This window comes from Notechis scutatus, chromosome 1 (assembly GCF_049901735.1).
Source record: "Notechis scutatus isolate UNSWTSFEM ecotype Mainland chromosome 1, rNotScu1.2, whole genome shotgun sequence".
Lineage (NCBI taxonomy): Eukaryota > Metazoa > Chordata > Lepidosauria > Squamata > Elapidae > Notechis > Notechis scutatus.
In genome coordinates, this window is record NC_142009.1 from 214,896,025 (window position 1) to 214,917,423 (window position 21,399).

A 21,399-nucleotide genomic window follows, 5' to 3' on the forward strand; every position below is an offset into this window, starting at 1 on the left:
AAAATCAGTATGTAAAACTTTTATGACTCAACTAAGCAGCAAACTCAGTATGCAGACCTGCATTTGGCCTAACCATGGAGGGATTCACACAAATATTAAAACATGATAACTTTGTTTATAGCTCAGAGTGTTATGTGAACATAGCCAGTAAGATAGGTAAATCACACCTGATGGTTTCATGTTTAGCATACATCTAGCTCTGTTGTGATTCGGCATCTGCTACAGGTTTTTTGAATGACAGCTCCAGCGAGAGGACTTATATGAATCAGCAAGTTCTAACGATGAGGAGGAGATGAATGCATTTGATTTGCAAGATCGGCTTGAACCTTCAAACTCCTCCACCCTTCAATTAGGTGGTCAGCCGGGAACGGGTGATAATGAGGAACCAATGATATCTTCAGGTGAAGAAGATGATAATTTGGATGATTGCTGGGTAGATGTCAGGACAAGACGTCTCCTGACAAGGAGGAACCAACGAGAATACAGTAGGAGAGCAGACCAGCAATTAGACTAATTAGTTACTCTATAAAGGGAGAGATATGACTTTGCACTTTGTCCGAACAAAGTGTCTATTTACAAGGAGAACTGAAGAGCACAGTTTGGAGGATTTTGATCTGAAATATCTTGTTGGGATTTGGATTTAATTCGTTGGAACTTCTACTTATTGGAATTATTTTGTGAAGGATTTTGATCTGAAGAATCTTGTTGAGTCTTGGATTTAGTTCGTTGGAACTTTTACTTATTGGAGCTATCTGTGAAAATTTCTGTTTGCTGCCTTTCTTTACAAGGACTGTTGCTTTCAGCCTTATCTGTTTACTTTAAAAGGTGGGACATAACATTTTCCTGTTTGTTGCCTTTCTTTACAAGGACTGCTGCTTTCAGCCTTAACTGTTTATTTTAGAAGGTGGGACATAACATTTTTGTTCGGACCCAACAGACCATCTTTGCAACGATGGATTCAACTCAAATGCAACAATTGGTGGAGCAGCAACAGATGCAAATAAATCAATTACTTCAGAGCAACGTATCCCTTCAAAATCAGGTAACACAATTATTATCGTTAGTTGCCAATTCTCAAACTGTTTCAGCTGCAGCTGGAGTTCCCCCTGCACCCCCTGTGAGAAAAATTCTGATAGCTATGCCAGATAAATTTTCTGGGCAAACGGACATGTTTTCAACATTTTTGGGTCAGTGCCAATTGTATTTTTCTGTGAGGCCGGAGGATTTTCCAACCGATCGAGTTAAAATTGGCTTTATTATTAGTTTGTTAACCGGGCAGGCTGCCAAATGGGCTACTCCCTTATCAGTACAAGATAGTCCATTACTGGACGATTTCAGGGGTTTATTCAACAGATGAACGTTATGTTTGAGAATCCAATTAAATCTCAAACTGTGGACAGAAAATTGAGGGATATTATTCAAGGTAAACACTCATTGCAAGAATACGTTGCAGAATTTCGCTTGTTGTGTATGGACTCCACCTGGAATGAACCAGCTCACATGGCAGCATTCCAAGAGGGTTTGTCCGACATTATCAAGGATGAACTAATTCATGCAGAGCGTGCTTCAACTTTGGACACATTGATTACTCAATGCTTACGTATTGAAGCTCGCCTACAACATCGTGGGTGTAAACGGACCGTTGCAGAGCCACCTGTGTTTCCTCGTTCACGCACCCCGTCTATGAGGGTTTTCCAATCCAGAATTCCAGCAGAGGAGCCGATGGAGATAGGCGCACTCCGCCCTCGTTTAACAGTTCAGGAGCGATCGAGAAGATTTCAGGAAGGTTTGTGCCTTTATTGCGGGGGTTCGGGACATTTTGCAAATTCTTGCACTCGGAAGGGGACTCGTGGACCTGTATCAAAACCCATTGCTGGTCCGTCGGAAGCGGGTAGGCCCGACCTCAGGGAAACCCTAGGTCGGGCACAGTATTCACTTTCATCTCAAATTGCTGAAGTTAATTCTGGCCCTCCTCGACATTTACTTTTGGACACTCGCATATTCTTGCAATCTCGGAAGGAGGAATCCCTGCCGTGGCACTGGTGGATTCAGGGGCTACGACTAGCTTTATGGATTATGATTTTGTAAAACATTTCAAAGTTCCTTTAGTGCCTGTGAATCCCCCATGCAGGTGGAAACCGTAGATGGCGCGAACTCAAGTCGGGACCTATTCGCTTTGCCACCCAACCACTGCGTATGCGTATTGGGGATCACGAGGAGCGATAAGTTTTTATATCACTTGAACCTCCATCTTCCTTTGGTGCTCGGAGTATCCTGGCTGCGTCTACACGATCCGTTGGTGGCTTGGGTGCAGAACGCTGTTTCTTTTCCAAGCCTGCAATGTGTGGACCACCTGAGACATGTCTGCGCAGGCCAACATATTGTCGCTTCTGCTGCCTCGATTCCTTCCGAGCTGTCGGTTTCCCGATGTTTTCAGTGAACAGGAGGCAGATCAATTACCACCACATCGTGTTTACGACTGTCCCGTGGATTTGATACCGGACGCTCCATTACCAAAGGAGGTTGTATTCTTTGTCTGAGCCTGAACTAGTTGCACTTCGAGAATTTTTGAATAAAGATCTAGCTCGGGGATTTATTCGACCTTCGTCATCCCCTCTTTCAGCACCCGTTCTCTTTGTCAAGAAGAAGTCGGGAGAACTTCGTCTTTGTTGTGACTATAGACGCTTAAATGCGATCACTGTGAGAAATAGCTATCCTTTACCGCTCATCTCCGAATTGTTGGAGCGGTTACGAGAAGCTACAATTTTCCACGAAACTTGACTTACGTGGAGCTTACAATTTGGTTCGGATGCGTGAGGAGGCGAGTGGAAGACGGCTTTTGGCACTCGTTATGGTCATTTCGAGTACACCGTTATGCCATTTGGTTTGACCAACGCTCCTGCTGTATTTCAACATTTAATGAGCGATATCTTTGAGACATGTTGGATAAGTTTGTTGTCATATATTTGGACGACATTTTGATTTATTCAAAATCTAAAGAGCAACATCTTCAGCAGGTGCGTCAAGTGCTTCAGCGTCTTCGGGAACATAAACTTTATGCTAAATTAGAAAAATGTTTCTTTTTTTCAGTCGTCTATCGAATTCTTGGGACACATTATTTCTCCTGTGGGCATTGCTATGGACCCCAAAAAGGTTGAGGCGTTGTGTAGTTGGGAAGCTCCTCGTCGGGTTAAAGATGTGCAACGACTTTTAGGATTTGCCAACTATTATCGGACTTTCATTCCAGGTTTTGCGAAGATAATGGATCCCATAACCCAGCTTCTTTGTAAGAAGGTTCCATTTGTGTGGGGGCCTCCACAACAACAGGCTTTTGACACTTTGAAAAAGCATTTATAACTGAACCCATATTGAAGCATCCTGATCCGGATCGCCCATTTGTGGTCGAGACAGATGCTTCTAATGTCGCTATCGGAGCAGTGCTGTTACAAGCTTCGGAGGATGGCGCTCTTTTGTTTCCTTGCGCTTATTATTCTAGGAAGCTTACAGCTTGGAGCGCAACTATACCATTTGGGAAAAAGAGTTGTTAGCTATTAAGGTTGCTTTTGAGACTTGGAGACATCATTTGGGAGGGAGCTCGACACAAGGTGGAGGTTCGGACAGATCATAGGAACCTGGAACATTTGACCACGCTAGGAAATTGAATCAAAGGCAGATTCGTTGGTCGTTATTTTTGCCAGATTTAATTTCTCGGTTACTTACGTTCCAAGTGGTCAGAACCGGAGGGCGGATGCATTATCTCGGAAACCGGAGTATACTTGTGCCGAAGATCCTCTTCCTTTACGGACAGTGTTACCACCGGAATCTCTAGCCGTACTGCAGGAACCGGTAGATTTACGGGCCCAACTACGAGGCGCAACGTTTGGATGCGTGGACGCAGCAGAGGCGGAGGACATTGGCCCAACTTCTCCATGGTCTTTTGAAGGCGATCTGCTTCGATATCGGGTTTATTATATGTGCCTACCAGACCGTTGAGGGCTCTCATCATGACACAATGTCATGATAACCCAGCCGCTGGTCATTTTGGATTACACAAGACCTTGCATTTGGTCACTCGGACTTTTTGGTGGCCTCGAGTTCGTCATGATGTGTCTTCTTCGTCGCTTCTTGCGTTCAATGTAGGCAAGCGAAAGCAGCATCCGGTGCACCTCCTGGACTTTTGCAACCCTTGCCGACTCCAAGTAGACCATGGGGAGCGATCTCTATGGACTTTCTGACACATTTACCGTCTTCATCGGGTTCACAACAGTGCTTGTGGTAGTGGATATGTTGACTAAAATGGCCCATTTCATTCCCTGTCGGAAATACCATCGTCCCTTTTCTGGCTCAGTTATTTTTGCAACATATCTTCCGTCTACATGGACTGCCTGATAGAGTGGTTTCTGATCGTGGGGTCCAGTTTACGGCAGAATTTTGGAAACAGTTAATGGCGGCTTTGCAAGTGAAAGTATGTTTAGCGTCAGCGCACCATCCGGAAACTGATGGCGGGACGGAGAAGGTGATTGGGATTCTTACTCAATATTTGAGATGTTTTGTTAATTTGCGACAAAACGGATTGGGTGAAATACCTCCCGTTAGCAGAATTCGCGTTTAACAACTCGCAGCATACCTCCACCCGTGTCACGCCATTTTTTGCAAATATGGGTTATCATCCGCGTTTCTTCCCATTAACTATGATGGATTCCCGGTTCCTGAGACCCGAGAGTTTTTGGAAGAACTACACGCAGTTCGCCGTCTACTGATACAACAATTGAACAAGGCAAAGAAGATTATAAGCGGTTTGCAGATCGGTCCCGTCGAGATACACCTCCGTTAGTTGTGGGTGATAAAGTGTGGCTATCTACAAAACATCTGAAGGTCGATCGCCCTATTAGAAAACTTGATCATCGGTTTATTGGTCCGTTCCCGATTGAGGCAGTTATTAATCCCGTGGCATACCGCCTCACTTTGCCACGATCCATGCGTATTCACCCGTCTTTCATCGATCTCTTTTGATTCCTGATTCTTCTGTTTGTCGATTACGTGATTCTGCTGAACCGGGTCCGTTATCATTGCCTTCTGAGGAGCCTGCTGTTGACAATATGGTGGTCGACGTCCTTGATTCCCGTTGGCTCAAAGGTCGCTTCCAGTATTTGGTCAGGAGGAGGGTAGATGACTCGGAGGTTTGTTCCTGGACGGATGCGTCTACACTTCATGCTTCGGATCTGCTTCGAGACTTTCATGCACGCTTCCCTTGAAACCGCATCCGGATCGCCAGACCCGGGGGAAGGGCCCTGCGGTGAGGGATAGTGTTGTGATTCCGGCATCTGCTACAGGTTTTTGAATGACAGCTCCAGCGGGAGGACTTATATGAATCAGCAAGTTCTAACGATGAGGAGGAGATGAATGCATTTGATTTGCAAGATCGGCTTGAACCTTCAAACTCCTCCACCCCTTCAATTAGGTGGTCAGCCGGGAGCGGGTGATAATGAGGAACCAATGATATCTTCAGGTGAAGAAGATGATAATTTGGATGATATGCTGGGTAGATGTCAGGACAAGACGTCTCCTGACAAGGAGGAACCAACGAGGATACAGTAGGAGAGCAGACCAGCAATTAGACTAATTAGTTACTCTATAAAGGGAGAGATATGACTTTGCACTTTGTCCGGAACAAAGTGTCTATTTACAAGGAGAACTGAAGAGCACAGTTTGGAGGATTTTGATCTGAAATATCTTGTTGGGATTTGGATTTAATTAGTTGGAACTTCTACTTATTGGAATTATTTTGTGAAGGATTTTGATCTGAAGAATCTTGTTGAGTCTTGGATTTAGTTCGTTGGAACTTTTACTTATTGGAGCTATCTGTGAAAATTTCTGTTTGCTGCCTTTCTTTACAAGGACTGTTGCTTTCAGCCTTATCTGTTTACTTTAAAAGGTGGGACATAACATTTTCCTGTTTGTTGCCTTTCTTTACAAGGACTGCTGCTTTCAGCCTTAACTGTTTATTTTAGAAGGTGGGACATAACATAGCTCGTTAAGTATTTAATTGGTAAGTTACAATTAAGCATAGTATAGTTTAATATATTGTATGAACACAACTACTTCCTTGGAATAACAAACCTTTAAGGCACCACAGAGTTCCACGGTGTCACAGTCATCCACCACAGTAATTCTGAAATTTGAGGTTTGCATTAATTCTTTGAAGATCTTCCCATTTTTAGCATTTTTAGAACCTAAGAAAAGAATCACAGGAGATTTTAACCGACAATAGAAGAAAACATTTGACAGGATAGAATTATTTCCTGTATGATTTTTCTTTTAAATATATGTATCTTTGTGTCAAAAATATACAGAAAACATTTAAAACAAAGACAATTTCCCTGTGAAAATGAGCTATCAAGTGAAATTTTCCAAGTTGGTCAACAGGCAGTGAAATAAAATGTGAAATAGAAATAGACTTTCTGAGAAAAAAAACAAGATTATATTATATTCTTAATTGTAAAATGGCACAAAGTCAATTGAACTGTGGTGAAATATTAATATAAAAAAATAAATAATAATAATTATATCATGGAATAATGAAGGATACTAATTATGATTCTTTTAAAAAACATGCATGTTTTCCTTCTGATTGCATTGATTTTATCTCAAGCTTCCTGAAAAGACTCTACAGGCAGTCCTCGATTTACAACGCTTCATTTACTGACCATTCGAAGTTACAACAGCACTGAAAACGGGGACTTATGACCATTTTTCACACTTACGACCGTTGCAGCATCCCCAAGGTCACATGATCAATATTCAGATTCTTGGCAACTGACTCATGTTTATGACAGTTACAGTGTCCTGGGGTCATGTGATCTCCTTTTGCGACCCTCTGACAAGCAGTGAGGAAACCAGATTCACTTAAGAACCGTGTCACTAATTTAACAACTGCAGTGATTCACTTAACAAATGTGATGAGAAAAGTCGTAAAATGGGGCAAAACTCACTTAAACGTCTCACTTACCAACATAAAGTTTGGGCTCAATTGCGGGTTGTAAGTGGAGGACTACCTGTATTTCGAGCAATATATGAACTTTTTTTCTTCTCCTTCTAATAACAGCCCCTGTGTGGTGTCTTATGGCAGCCTTCCTGGGGGAAGGGGGCGTGGGGAGGGGAGGCATGGACATATTTACTGAAAGTATCATAGTGAGAACATGAGGACTAGGCTTCCTGAAGGATAAACTTCCTGCATTTGCAGAAAAAAAAGAACTTCAACTTGATTGTATCTCCTAGAACAGTGATCCCCAACCTTTTTGACGCCGCGGCCCGGTACCGGCATCAGCTGGGCGCCGCAGCCTGGTACCGGCATCACCTGGGCGCCGCCATCTTTTTGATGAAAAAGTGCTTCGGTGACCTCACGGAAGCACGTTTCATCAAAAGATGGCGGCATCTCGGTGAGCTTTTCCGGGTAGAAATAGCTTTCTACCGGAAAAGCTCACCGAAGCGCTGGCGCCGCCATCTTTTTTGATGAAACGTGCTTCCGTGAGTTTCTACCGGAAAAGCTCACCGGGCGCTGGCGCCGCCATCTTTTTGATGAAACGTGCTTCGGTGAGCTTTCTACCGGAAAAGCTCACCGGAAGCACTTTTTCATGAAAAAAGATGGCGGCGCCCAGCAAGCCGCGGACCGGTAGGAGTTGTTCCGCGGACCGGTACCGGTCCGCGGACCGGTGGTTGGGGACCCCTGTCCTAGAAGGAAATAAAAGAGACTGGCCAGTTTTTACAGTAGTTGCTGTTTGGTGGGAGAGCAAGATTAAAACTAGTTCAGTGTGCCACTGCAAATACAGGGATGGTGAGGAAAATCTGGATCTGCAGTATGGACTAGCTGCATCACTACAATACACAGATTGGCTTCATAAATAAGCTATTTAGTTTGTCATTCGGTGCCTCCCATTGTTCATGAAAAATGGGTTGAATAAACTAAGATTTAAACAAACCACAGTTAATTTAAGAGTGCCAGATATTACTCAGGACCATTCAGCCATGAATTTTATCTAGTGACATTGACCAATTACTGCCTCCCAACCAGGCTGGGGGTTTATAAAGTGTAGGAAGGAACCACATCCACTACCTTGGGCTTTCTGAGCAAAAAAAAATAAGGGTGCAAATTTAAAAGATGAATGAGAGAATGTGAGAAATGCTGCAATAGCATACAAAGAATAAGAGGACACGAAGTCTTGGCTGCTAAAAATCTACGACTATTATCCAAGATATGATCGGTTTTAAAAACAAAACTGGCTGACTCCATCTGCTAGTAGTGGATTTATTTCCCTAGCGTGAAAGACCAATAATTTATGAGTCAATTACCGATGGTAGTTTCACAGAACATTTCATTTGCCACTTCATTGGCAATGTTGGCACCCATGAGCACGCTCATATCTATCTTCAGTTTCTCTCGGATGATGTCGGTGATGAGTTTCAGTCCTTCAGGGCCTTCGTCTATACCCTACTTAGCAGAAAAGAAAGAGGGGTCAAAGCAAATGCAAGTTGAACTGTGCTGCAATAGATTACAGTGGTTTATGGAACTGGTTGTTTTCTCTGAAAATTGGGCCAAGGAAGACATAGGGATGACCTTTTTACCTGAGAACCAGTGATGCAACAAACTGGTTTTTTTCCCTTTCTTCCTCCATGGGAGCTGTCTGTCAGCATTTCATTTCAGTTTTATTTAAAATCATGAGAGATGACCAGTCCATTCAAGCTGTAGTATCTGTGTTTCCTGGGTTCGAGGCCATAACTTGTAGTAGCAGTGCAGGAGTTGTTTGCATTGGATTATATAGTGTTAGGCTCAAGCTCAGTGATGACACAGCAAAATCCAATTGAGGCCTATCTTTATTTGCTTATACCCAATGAACAGAATCTTGCCAACTCAAGCCATAACCTTCAACCCTAATAGATATATCCTGAGAGGTTACAGGGTGTGGCTCCCGTGAACCTCTTCCTCCCTCCCCATCCAGTTTGGCACTGCACAGTCTCTTAAATTTGGGCTTTTCGGTGGAATGGTGCTACAGTGGTCAAAGTGCAGTACTGTAGGCAAACTCTGCCCACAACCTGGAGTTTGACTCAGTCTTCCATCCTTCCAAGGTTGGTAAAATGAATACCCTGATTGTTTGGGGCAATATGCAAAAAAAAAAAAAAAAAATGCTATGGGGCAGTATATAAGCTTAAATGTTTTTGCTATTTCTATATATTGCCATCTCTGTGGAAAAGCTCTGTGCTGCCAAGACTTCCCTCCACTGCTTCTCCAGGTACATACTCCATCACAAATAGTAAGGGTAGCCTAAATGAGTACCGCATATGCAAATTGCAAACCTGATGTTAAGAAAGTCAGCTGAGCATGTCTGACATGATGGTACATTGTATTTTCTCATTCAGTTCAGTTGTTAGGTTCTGATTTTCTAATGTTCATTTATTTATTCATTCAATTTCTATAAACACCCACCTCAATTAATGACTCTGGGGGGCTTACAATTCCAAAAGTATAATCACGATAAAAACAATAAAGAACATTTTTACAAAATCAAAACAAAAAAAACTTGCTTTTAAACACATTTTTAAAAGGCGTACAGGTAGTTCTTGACTTTTGACCACAATTGAGTCCAACATTTCCATTGCTAAGCAGTTAAGTGAGTTTAGCCCCATTTTGTGAGCTTTTTTTTTGCCATAGTTGTTAAATGAATCACTGCAGTTGTTAAGTGAATCATGCAGTCATTAAGCAAACCTGGTTCCCCCCCCCTTGACTTTGCTTGCTGAAAGCCAGCTGGGAAGGTTACAAACGGTGATTACATGACTCCAGGACAGTATAACTGTCATAAATACATGCCAGTTGCCAAGCAACCAAATTCTGATCCCGTGACTATGGAAATGCTGGAACAGTTGTAAGTGTGAAAAATGAGGTCACTTTTTTCAGTACCGTTGTAACATCACAAGGTCACTAAATGAATGGTTCTAAGTTGAGGGCTACCAGTATAACGTAAGATATACACAAACACAGAAATGCAAAATAATGGCTCTGAATTATAGAGGAGATATTTTTACAATCAAAGCTGTCATTGGTTGGTGGGTAACACCAGGCTGATTTTGGATGATCTGGGAAGCAAAATGAGGCTAATCTTGATGTGTCCTTGAAGGAGAAACCACATGGGAATGCCAGGCTGTTGGCTGGGCTGAGAAAATTAAAAACTACCTTGGAGGAAGATAATGCCAAATCCCTCTCTTAACACTCAATAGGAGAGCTTCTTTAACATTTTTTTAGCAGAGGCATAAATTCTTTGCATAGTGGAATATTCCATTTAGCAGCTAATTAATCCGACCTCATATGTCAACCAATACCTCCATGGCAACATATAATCCTATGTACGCTGCTAATTTAATCATGTTTGCCTCATTATGTTTTCTGGAAGTAGGTGAAAGGTCTTCACAAAAACAGAAATTGTATATATGTACACTGAGTAAGAGTGAAAACCAGAGAGAGGAGAAGTGACCTTTGATCAAGGTCTGCGTGATCTGCTGACTGACTCACCACTCAGTTGTTTTTTTTAATCTTAAATTTAAACCAGCCTGGAAAAGTCACTTGAAGCCAATTGTTACTTCAATTCTGAAATACATATGAACCACTGATCTATAATTCAGTATTCAGCAAACAAATTGCTTATGAGACTGTGAACCGAAGTTGAGTTTTAAAATGAATAAAGGGGAATAAACATAGTTTTTAAGATTCCTATTGCAAAGTATGGTATCTTCCTTTCTTAAAAGTATTCCTCTACAATAATGCTTTAAAAAAAAAAGGTTGTACAGAATGCCAAATTTGTACAAATCTGATTGTACAAATCTGTACAATTTTTACTAAAACAGATTAATTTCACACATGGAGTTAAAGCAGAATGTAATTTTTATGGCTTCTAGATTAGAATACTCTATGGACTTAGCCATTGTGATTTTTAAACCGTATATACTTTGGATAAACCATAAGCTCAGTCAAATGTGATTTGTTCCATAAACCATGGTTACATCAACTATGGCTTAATGCAGTATGTAAACTGAGCAATTCTTCATGCGTTTGCATCAGTTCTTAAAATGGGTATGTGTATTTATTTAACTATTTTTTAATCACTGTATACTCCAGCTTTCTCCCAGAAGTAGCATTTAAGGGGGTTAACAATAAAATAACAAAATTATACTGATATTTTAAAATGCATGTCAAATAAGGACCATTATTAAAATACCTTTCCCACTGAAAGAAGAAAACGCCATTCCTTACCTTGATCAGTGAAATCCCAATTGCTCCTGCTTTTATGTGACCAGTAAGTTGCTCGCAAATTTTGGGAATAAACTGATGAGGTACGACAAATATTAAAATATCAGCTTCCTCTGCTGCTTCTACCACTTCTGGTACAGCAACCTGAGAGGAAAAAAGATTACATGTTATGTCTCACCTGTGCCAACGATGTGAGAAGTCCAAATTTCCAAATGAATATAAACAAACAAACAAGTCCAGTAATGACAGGGTTAAATTCCTTGAGCCGGAAAAGTTCTTGGCAGTCTCACACAAGCTGTCTGCCAAGTCCGATAATAAAGCAAGAACATAAATCACAAGCTATCGCCACACACACAGAATCTTTCGAAGCTTCTCTCACAAATTAACATGTTGTCCCGAACAAGTTCTCAGAGCGAACACACCCACTTTTATTCCCTGTGGGGCGTGTCAGTCCCTCAGCTCAGTCTCTGATTTGTCCTTTCTTTCTACGTTGCAACTTACACTTTTGCCTGCGCCGTTGCCTCGCATCAAGCCAGCATTCCTCAGCTTGATCCTCAGTCAGGGGCTCTGATACACTCTCCTGATTATCTGCCGACACCTGAGGCACAATCAGGGAGGAAGGTCCTGCCGAGGAGGAAAGTCCTGGGGAGGAAGGCAATTCCAAATCCTCTAACAAAGCAGGCTCAAACCTCAGAGCCACATCCTCCCCTTCCTCACCGTCCAAGTCTTCGTCCTCTAGCAAAGCAGGCTCAAACCTCAGAGCCAAATCCTTCTCTTCCTCATTGTCCAAGTCCCCAACCTCTGACAAAGCAGGCTCAAACCTCCGAGCCACAACAATTACAGCATTCTCCTACTGAATACTGAATGAGGAAAGCACCCCTGGGAGATGTTTACCACAACAAAACAATCAAGCGCAGAGAACATAGAACAAGCCGTAAATATTTGTTTGCCCAACAGTTTGTGCAAAAGTGAAAAATGCAGGCAGCCGGAACATATGCTTGGCACAATCTAAACATCACATGTACTTATCTTTATTGCGATATTTGCACATGGGTGTTTAAAAGCATGCAGTTTGTACACATAACACCAGGGGTTCCTACAGCAATTGTAATAGGTGACTCAGGTTCCTTAACAAAACAAGAGGCTTGGACCACATATGGTACTTTGAGAACATTCCATACAGAATTCTATTCCTGCCACAAAGAAGGAAGGGCTTCTCTCGCAGTTAACTCAGAGAGAAAAACTGCACAGCTTTACATTGACAATACAGGTAGTCCTCAATTTGCAACGCTTCATTTAGTGACTGCTTGAAGTTACAGCGGCACTGAAAAAAGTGACTTAGGGCTGTTTTTCATTGCAGCATCCCCGTGGTCACGTGATCAAGATTTGGATGCTTGGCAACTGGTTCACATTTATGGACAGTTGCAGTGCCCGGTGATCGATCACCTTTTGCGACCTTCTGACAAGCAAAGTCAGTGGGGAAGCGAGATTCACTTAACAACTGTGTTACTATAACTGCACTGATTCGCTTAACAACTGTCACACTGAGCAACATAAATTTTGGGCTCAATTGTGGTCATAGGTCAAAGGGCTACCAGTACAGAATTCTTTAAGGACAGGCAAATTTAAATTTCACCAAAGAAAATGGCTTGAAACACTTTGGTCTAGTGTTCTGTTATGTGCAATGCGGTCTGCAACAAAATGGGAGAAAGGAACATAGGCCTTGCCCTGGAGTGGTATTACTGCACCTCTTTACAATATGAAGAACGGTTGCAAGAACTGGGTATGTCTAGTCTAATGAAAAGAAGGACTAGAGGAGAAATGATAGCAGTGTTTCGATATCTCAGGGGCTGCCACAAAGAAGAGGGAGTCAAACTATTCTCCCAAGCACCTGAGGGAAGGACAAGAAGCAATGGGTGGAAACTAGTCAAGGAGAGAAGCAACTTAGAACTAAGGAGACATTTCCTGACAGAACAACTTGCCTCCAGAAGTTGTGAATGCTCCAACTCTGGAAGTTTTAAAAAAGATGTTGGATAACCATTTATCTGAAGTGGTGTAGGGTTTCCTGCCTAGGCAGGGGGTTTGACTAGAAGACCTCCAAGGTCCCTTCCAACTCTATTATTCTATTCCTATTCTATTCTATTCTTCTATTCCTATTCTACTTTATTCTATTCTATTCCTATTCCTATTCTATTCTATTCTTCTATTCCTATTCTACTTTATTCTATTCTATTCCTATTCCTATTCTATTCTAGTATGTGCCTATGTCCCGATGGGGCATCATGTGCATGGCATATAAGTTACGGTGCTTTATCTTGGTTCTTTCTTCCCAGCAGAAAACAGGCCTGTTTTTTGGCCATTAATTGCCAATTCCCCAATTTGGGGTGGGGGGCAGGTTAAATGAGTCTGGTTATGTCTTTCATTCCACATTTGGAATTAAAAATGAAGTGGGGTTTTTTTGGGGAGGGATCTCACACTTATATCATTTCTTTTTGCAATGTTAATTTTTATAGGTACAGGTAGTCCTTGACTTATGACCACAACTGGGCCAGTATTTCCACTGTTAAGCAAAGGAATTGTTACGTGAGTTGTACCTGATTTTATGATTTTTGCACGGTTGTTAAGTGAATCACTGCCGTCGTTAAGTGCATCACACGTTGTTCAGCAAATCCAACTTCCCCTGCTGACTTTGCTTGTTGGAAGCCAGCTGGGAAGGTCACGAATGGCAATCCTGTGACCCTGGGACATGGCAACCATCACAAATACATATGCCAATTGCCAAGCTCCCAATTTTTCATCATGTGACTATGGGAATACTCAATGCTTATGAGTGCAAGGACCAGCTATAAATCACTTTTTTCCAATGCCGCTGTAACTTCAAATGGCCAGTAAACAGGTGGCTGTAAGCAAAGAGAATATGATGGTGTTTTTGATTTTAATATGCACTGCTTAGAGCAGGGGGGTCAAACTCAAGGCCCATGGTCTGGATCCGACCCATGGGTTGCTTAGATCTGGGCTGTGGGGCTGCCCTAGAAAGAGCGAAGGACTGGCCCATGGTGCCCCTGCTAGCAAAAATGGAGCTTGGGAGAGCCACACACAGCCCTTCCCAGCTCTGTTTTTGCTGACAGAGTGCTAGCAAAACAAACAAAAGTGACATTTGATCACAAGGCAAAGAGGCATTGGGAAATGTTTCCCCTTTGGCATTTGAGCATCCAAGAAGGGACAAGTAAGGAGAAAGGGAAAGAGGAAAGACAAAGAAAAAGATGGGAAGAGAGCAAGGAAGGAAAAAGAAGGAAAGAGGGGAAGGAAAAAGAAGGAAAGAGGGGAAAGAAGAAGGTAGGTAGGTAGGTAGGTAGGTAGGAAGGAAGGAAGGAAGGAAGGAAGGAAGGAAGGAAGGAAGATAGATTATAATGCGAGGAAAGGAAGGTTAATGGATTCCCCCCAGCCCTGCCCGAGCCACCACAGGTGCCCCCAACATGAGCAATGTCGAGCTGGCCATGCGCTGCCCCCTCAAGGTCAAAAACAACTCTGATGTGGCCCTCAATGAAATCGAGTTTGATACCCCTGACTATTGTGAAATGGGTAGCTATATACTGTAAATTGTTTAAAGTAATGAGATAAAATAACATGCTGATAAGAGATCAGATGCAGGATGCTGCAACTGAACATACATTATGACAACAATGAATAATTAAAGTGCTATTTTATTTTATATGGCACACTCTGCTTGGAATTTTTAAAAAAATTCTGGCAATCAAGTTAAGTCAATTGGCCCCATGGACCACATCTCATCTATATCCTGTATGTTTCAATGTCACATTATGAATTTGGGAGCTGTAATTTGTTCTTGCCTAAGTTACTTATTTGTTCTACTTTCTTTGAACTTAACTGGAATATAATTTGAATCTGAAACCATTCTGTTATGTTTTGCTGTCACTTACCACGTTTGGAGGTATTTTATGCCCTGGGAGATATTTCACATTTTCATGTTCTTGGTTAATGATCTCGGTGAGTTTTCGACCATTGATTAGTTCTTCAAATACCCACATCTTGACAACTGGGTCAAACCGGTTGGAGCTTTTGGTATTTTGGCCTAAGATTTTTGCAATGGCAGATCCCCTTAAAAAAGAGAGAGAGAAATGTCAAATTGCAACTATTTATATGGTTCATAGAAAAAGCATACTTTCTTACAAGTTAATTGACTGCATTAAATAAAAGAAAAAGTATATATATGCAACTCCAACAATATGATGTACTTTCAAAATAGAAAAGAAAGAAAAAAGAAAGAAAAAGTAGTGTTTTCCAACTTTTTTCAGCGCATTAGAATAAACAAAAGTTACAATCTCAACCTTTTTCTTTACACTTCTAAATATCCCAAGCATCTCAGGAAGGAAGGAAGGAAAGAAGAAAGAAAGAAGGAAGGCTTAGAAATTACCCTTGGAATGTTTGAATTTCAATTTTGCATTGAGCAGGTTTTGCATTCTATGTCCTTAATTGCTCCCTCTAGCTCTAGGATTCTAAGAAACCTTATTGTTACTCAGTTTTTATGAATGTAGAGTCACTTTGCATAATGAGATGGGCAACATAGCAATTTAATAATTAAATAAATAAATAATTATGAAGGAGACCCAAGCTTCTATTCATTAACGTTTTCTATAAAGCATCTATACTATAGACTAGAGGTCTCCAAACCCCAGTCTGTGGACCAGCACTGGGCTGCGGCATGCCAGTAACCAGGCTGTGCAAATAAACAAAATGCCATCTGCAGGATGCAGGCAGCACACAAAATCACACCCCCTCTGGTCCATGGAAAAACAGGTCCTTGGTGCCCAAAAGATTTGGGGGCGCTGCTCTAGACTATCAACTCTGTTTGTCCAGTTTTCTAATTCTAATTCTAATTTTCCATTGCGAATAGAACAGAACAGAACAGAATAGAATTCTTTATTGGCCAAGTGTGGTTGGACACACAAGGAATTTGTCTTGGTGCAAATACTCTCAGTATACATAAAAGAAAAGATACATTCATCAAGAATCATAACGTAGAAACGCTTAATGATAGTCATAGGGTACAATAAGCAATCAAATCATTCTAGGAAACAGTCCATATAGATCGTAAGGATACAAGTGACAAAGTTACAGTCATACAGTCACAAGTGGGAGGGGATGGGCGATAAGGAGCAATGAGAAGATTAATAGTAATAGTAGTGCAGACTTTGTAAATAGTTGGACAGTGTTGAGGGAATTATTTGTTTAGCAGAGTGATGGCTTTCGGGGAAAAACTGTCCTTGTGTCTAGTTGTTCTGGTGTGCAGTGCTGCTCATGTCTGCTGTACTATAGTAGATCATACCAAGAATCACTTTGAGCCAAACTCAATTGGAAAATTTTGCATGATTTATTCAATAACTTTTAGGTGAACTAATATTCACATGCTTTACAGGTGTATATGTTAAAGAAGGAATAAAACAATACCAACTGATGGAATTGCTATATGAAGCTTAACAAATTTACCAAGAAAACTATCACAAAAAACTGAGAAGAATAATTGCTGTTATAGAAAGCTAATATTGTATACATTTCACATGTCTTTAAAGCTGGGGTTTTTTTTTGGTGACTCATAAAAGTTTATTTTAGAAAATGTAGATAATCGTGTATTTTATGTGGTTAATACTTTAAGGGGGCAAAGCAGATAGGAAGAATTCAGGACATATACTGCAAAGTTCAGCTAAGGAAAGGCAAATTTATCAGAGTTAGATCTCTTTCTTTTGTCTCTCTGCCAGATTGAGCAATGTAACAAATTGAGCAATTTGTTAATTAGTTGTAACCTACCAATTGAACTTTGTAACATATATGATAACTTGCTTTATCTATTAAAACAAGGCGGACAACTCTATTGAACTGAGAGGGACCAACTCCAAGGTCATGCCTCACCTTCTGATCTAGAGAACATTGAGGAGGAGGAGGACTTATTAAATGAATGATATCACTCCCTACTTTGAAACAGAGATGTTCTAAACCAGAGGTCTCCAACCTTGGCAACTTTAAGACTTGTGGATTTCAACGCAGTGGTGGGATTCAAATTTTTTTTACTACCAGTTCTGTGGGCGTGGCTTGGTGGGTGTGGCAGGGGAAGGATACTATAAAATCTCCAGTCAGAGGTGGTATTTGCCGGTTCTCCGAACTACTCAAAATTTCCGCTACCGGTTCTCCAGAACTGGTCAGAACCTGCTGAATAGCACCTCTGCTTCAACTCCCAGAATTCCTCAGCCAGCTTTGCTGTAGAATCTAAATTCCATTATAAAGATTTAATATTGAGGATGTGGCCCCTAATCTTCTAGTCTAATCTATCTTACTGTTGGACTATCTGGTCTCAGGGTTTACAAGAGAGGTTGTCTCCATTCATCAAAATTCTTGTCCTTTTTCAAGACCAGGGGTTTCGTATGACGAGGACTACTTGTGTATCCTACAATACAATTGTATGGAATCCTTGCTATGCCTCTTTCTTGACCTGTCTCAAAGGGTTGACCCATTTATTTTTTTTAACGTTAAAAAACAACAACAAAAGTCCCAGCCAAAATGCCAAATGCACCCACCAACCCAAAAAGGATTGAGGACTTCTGTTTGAGTCTTTCCCTGACCTTAGAAACCAGCCTGAATTTTAGGTTGCCTGATGAACTTGAATTCTTTAGGCTGACTTTGCAGCGGACATAAAAGAAACATAAAATTTGTTCTCTTCAACCAATCAATAGCCATAAGTCATAGAACTCTCCACATTCAAAAGGTAGCAGAGCATCTTCAGTTAACTGGATTTTGGAAGAAAACCCATGATTTGTGCTTATTAGCATTATAATCTGGTGATAAAATGTTCAGGCCATTTATGCCTTCGGGGCTGAGAACCAGATTATCTTTACATTTATTTCTTGGAATGTCTTAACTGAGCCATCGAAGAACCTCGAGTAACAGTCACACAAATATTTGGCTGGTGCATTATGTCATCAGATGCATGTACCAAAGGGGTAAAGTTTGAATTGCAATAATGCAACCCTAGCGTTGTCACTTTGATTACAGGTTCCAATCTGCAAATGATGTTGCCAAGCAAATTACTGTAGAAGAAATGCCATGTAAGCTACTTTTTTCTCCTGGAGAAAATATAAGGCATAGCTCTAATAAATAACAGCCTGAGACAGAAATGGGGAAGGATTTTCAACTTTGTGATTTTAAACATATCCTTTGAGGGTCCCCCCCCCAAGACATCCAAAGTAGATCTTTTTTTAAAAAAAATGCAGTTTTAGAATCAAGCTTCCATCTGGATTAAGATTTAATAGAGGTAACTTCTGTAAATATTTTTTTTCTTTATACCACTTTTGATGCAAATGCTTTAATATTTATTTATCTGTTAGCACAGGAAGAACTGCTTGGAAAAATGTGAGGGATTAAATCAAGAAGTAGAGGAAGCCAGAGCAGAAACCTTCTTTTGATTTCATTGAGTGTATTTAAATACATTGAATTAATTATACTTAATATTGTGGTGTTTGTAAGCATCTCCGACTTTATTGCAAATCCTTGATTTAGGGACAACTCCTGGAGGGATCCTGTGGCATCTCAGCCAGGACTATCCAGGATGACAATCCTGAAAGTTTCCATCATTAAAATTATGTGAATCTAAGAGCCCCCCCCCCACACCTTTCCACCAGGTTTCTGTGAAAAGGAAGATGGGTTGCTTTAATTAATATAAGGGGGTGCAAAGTTTGCAGAACATCTGAATAGCTTCTTTGGCGTTATTCTCAAAGCATTCAAGCCAGGAATTTAACACTTCTCTCGTCTATATGTCCCTTGTACATTCTGTTTCTCATCAGCACATCTTATAAACTAGACACTGATGCCAACAGAAACTTGGCAAGGAAATAACTTTCTCCCTCTTACTTTTTCCCCCCTCTTCAAATTGACACCCATCACTGCTTTACATATATGTGGCTTTAGATACTCAGTGCTGATTTAACTGGATAAGTCTAATCCCATTATGTTTCAAGTTGTCCTCCTCTGAGAAGAAACATCTATACATATGACAATAATGAAAAGGCAATCCAGGAATCGGGAATTCTGGAGCATAGTAATTGGGGATGATGATGATGATGCAAAACCAATGAAGGGGGGGGGAAGCATCTTATAGATGGATACTTCTCAGTGTTAGACTGAATTTCCCCAACTTGCACAATGATAACAGAGGAGGAATTAATGAAGTAAGAAATGGATCTCTCCAAAAATTTGCCCAATTTCTTTTTTTATATTTTAACTCATTGTATGCACTCCGTGGAAAAAATGACCCTGAATTTCAGGCAACCAGCTCCAATGATTATCAGAGAGAAAGAAAAAAAAAATCTGCCTTGATTATTGCATTCCTCGCTATTCTAAGACAATTCTCCTATTTAAAAATAAATCATTTAGGGAACAAACTAGTTTTTCCTTCAGTTAAATTTAGTATATTTCTTGATTAAGAGGTATCTTGCCATGGGTGTCCACAGTGTATTGTCAAAAAAAATCAAGATGGCAGCCACAGTATCTTTGAGGAATTCTGGGCATAAAAACAGGTTAAGATTTGATTGTACTGTTATGGCTGCCATCTTGTCTTTTCTGACCATATTTGAAAAGACCTCTGTACCCAGTTAGTTCATAATATATCTCTAACTTTTGGCTTTCAAAAGTTAATCTCCTGATCTAGTTCTTTCCAATAGCAGTAACTGTTTCTCAACAAAGGCTGTTATGTCTCAAATGAAACTGGGCAGATTCAAGGATTTCTTACCCAAGCATATTTGTAGTGTCATTATCAAAGCTCTATCACTTGCAATAGGTAAAATTTGTAACCTCTTCTTCAAAAAATGCAGGATTTCTTTTGTGAGGGAGAAACAGCTTTCAAATGAAGCAACATAATTTTCATTGCGCTGTTACTACAATATAGGTAGTCCTCAGATTACAACAGTTCATTTAGTGACTGTTCGAAGTTCACATCACTGAAAAAAGTGACGTGTGACCATTTTTCTCACTTATTGCAGCATCCCCTTGGTCACGTGATCAGAATTTGGATGCTTGCCATTGGTTCATATCTAGGGCAGTTGCAGTGTCCCCGGGTCATGTGATCCGCTTTGGAGGCGTTACGAGAAGCAAAGTCAATGGGGAAGCCGGATTCACTTAACAACCATGTCACTAATTTAACAATTGCAGCGTCGCTTAACAACTGTGGCAAGAAAAACTGTAAAAAAGGGAGCAAAATTCACTTAACAACTTTCAGTTAGGTTCAATTGTGGCCGTAAGTCAAGGACTAACTGTAATCCTTTGTTTCTTATTATTCCTTTTTGGCATTCAAAAACCAAAGGGAACTCTCTTATCCCTGGTTGATCAGGATAACAAGGTTGATACATGTAACCTGAAACCACTTTCATACAAAAAGACTGTTGGTCAAAGTCTCCCAGAAATGGGAGGAGTGTGACCTTACAAATGCTGATAGGGTTCATGGGGTGAGCTCCATGGGATCATGCCCTTCTGGGTAAGGGAGATAGAAGGACACTGAGTTTCTGGAATTGAGGAAGACAAAGTAAACTTCAAGCGCTGTGCATCTATTTATTATGTCTTGTCATCAGAACCGTATCTCTGAAACCAACGAAATTGTTAGAGTGCATAGCTGAGTAATCTTTTCAAAAAAGAGATTGGTGGGGCAGGGAGAAGCCTCTCTTGCCCAAGGAGACCTGGCACGTGTTTCTCAATAGCTGCTTTCTTGCTAAAGAGGTACAATGTGCAGAGTTCATGATCTTTATACTAGTTTAGCTATTTCATATTCAGAAACAGCTGCTGGCTGGATCTAGTAGTTCTGCCAATCATGTAATCCTTAGGCAAAGTATAAATATTAGCTATTAAACTCAAAACCAGATTCATTTTTAACTAATTCATTACCAGAGATGATGAATTATCTAGATGCCAGTCAGGCCTGATGCAACTCACAAAATACCCACTTTGCTGTATATGATTAATATCAGCCTGAGTTGACCCACTGTAGGATCAACTGAAGGTTTTGGACTGTAATCTACTATGCTGGTTCCATCGTAGTAATGACT

General features: G+C 40.8%; 1 protein-coding gene across 1 annotated transcript in view; it reads right to left on the minus strand.

Moving 5' to 3' along the window:
• LOC113410741 (glycerol-3-phosphate dehydrogenase 1-like protein) overlaps positions 1-21,399 on the minus strand; it is a 31,585-nt gene that overhangs the window by 5,446 nt on the left and 4,740 nt on the right. The window contains exons 2-5 of the mRNA XM_087950182.1: positions 15,238-15,415; positions 11,300-11,440; positions 8,350-8,488; positions 6,121-6,233 (exon numbers count right to left, since the gene is read on the minus strand). Of these exons, the coding sequence (XP_087806308.1) occupies positions 6,121-6,233; positions 8,350-8,488; positions 11,300-11,440; positions 15,238-15,415 (571 nt within the window). The remainder of the gene's footprint in view (positions 1-6,120; positions 6,234-8,349; positions 8,489-11,299; positions 11,441-15,237; positions 15,416-21,399) is intronic.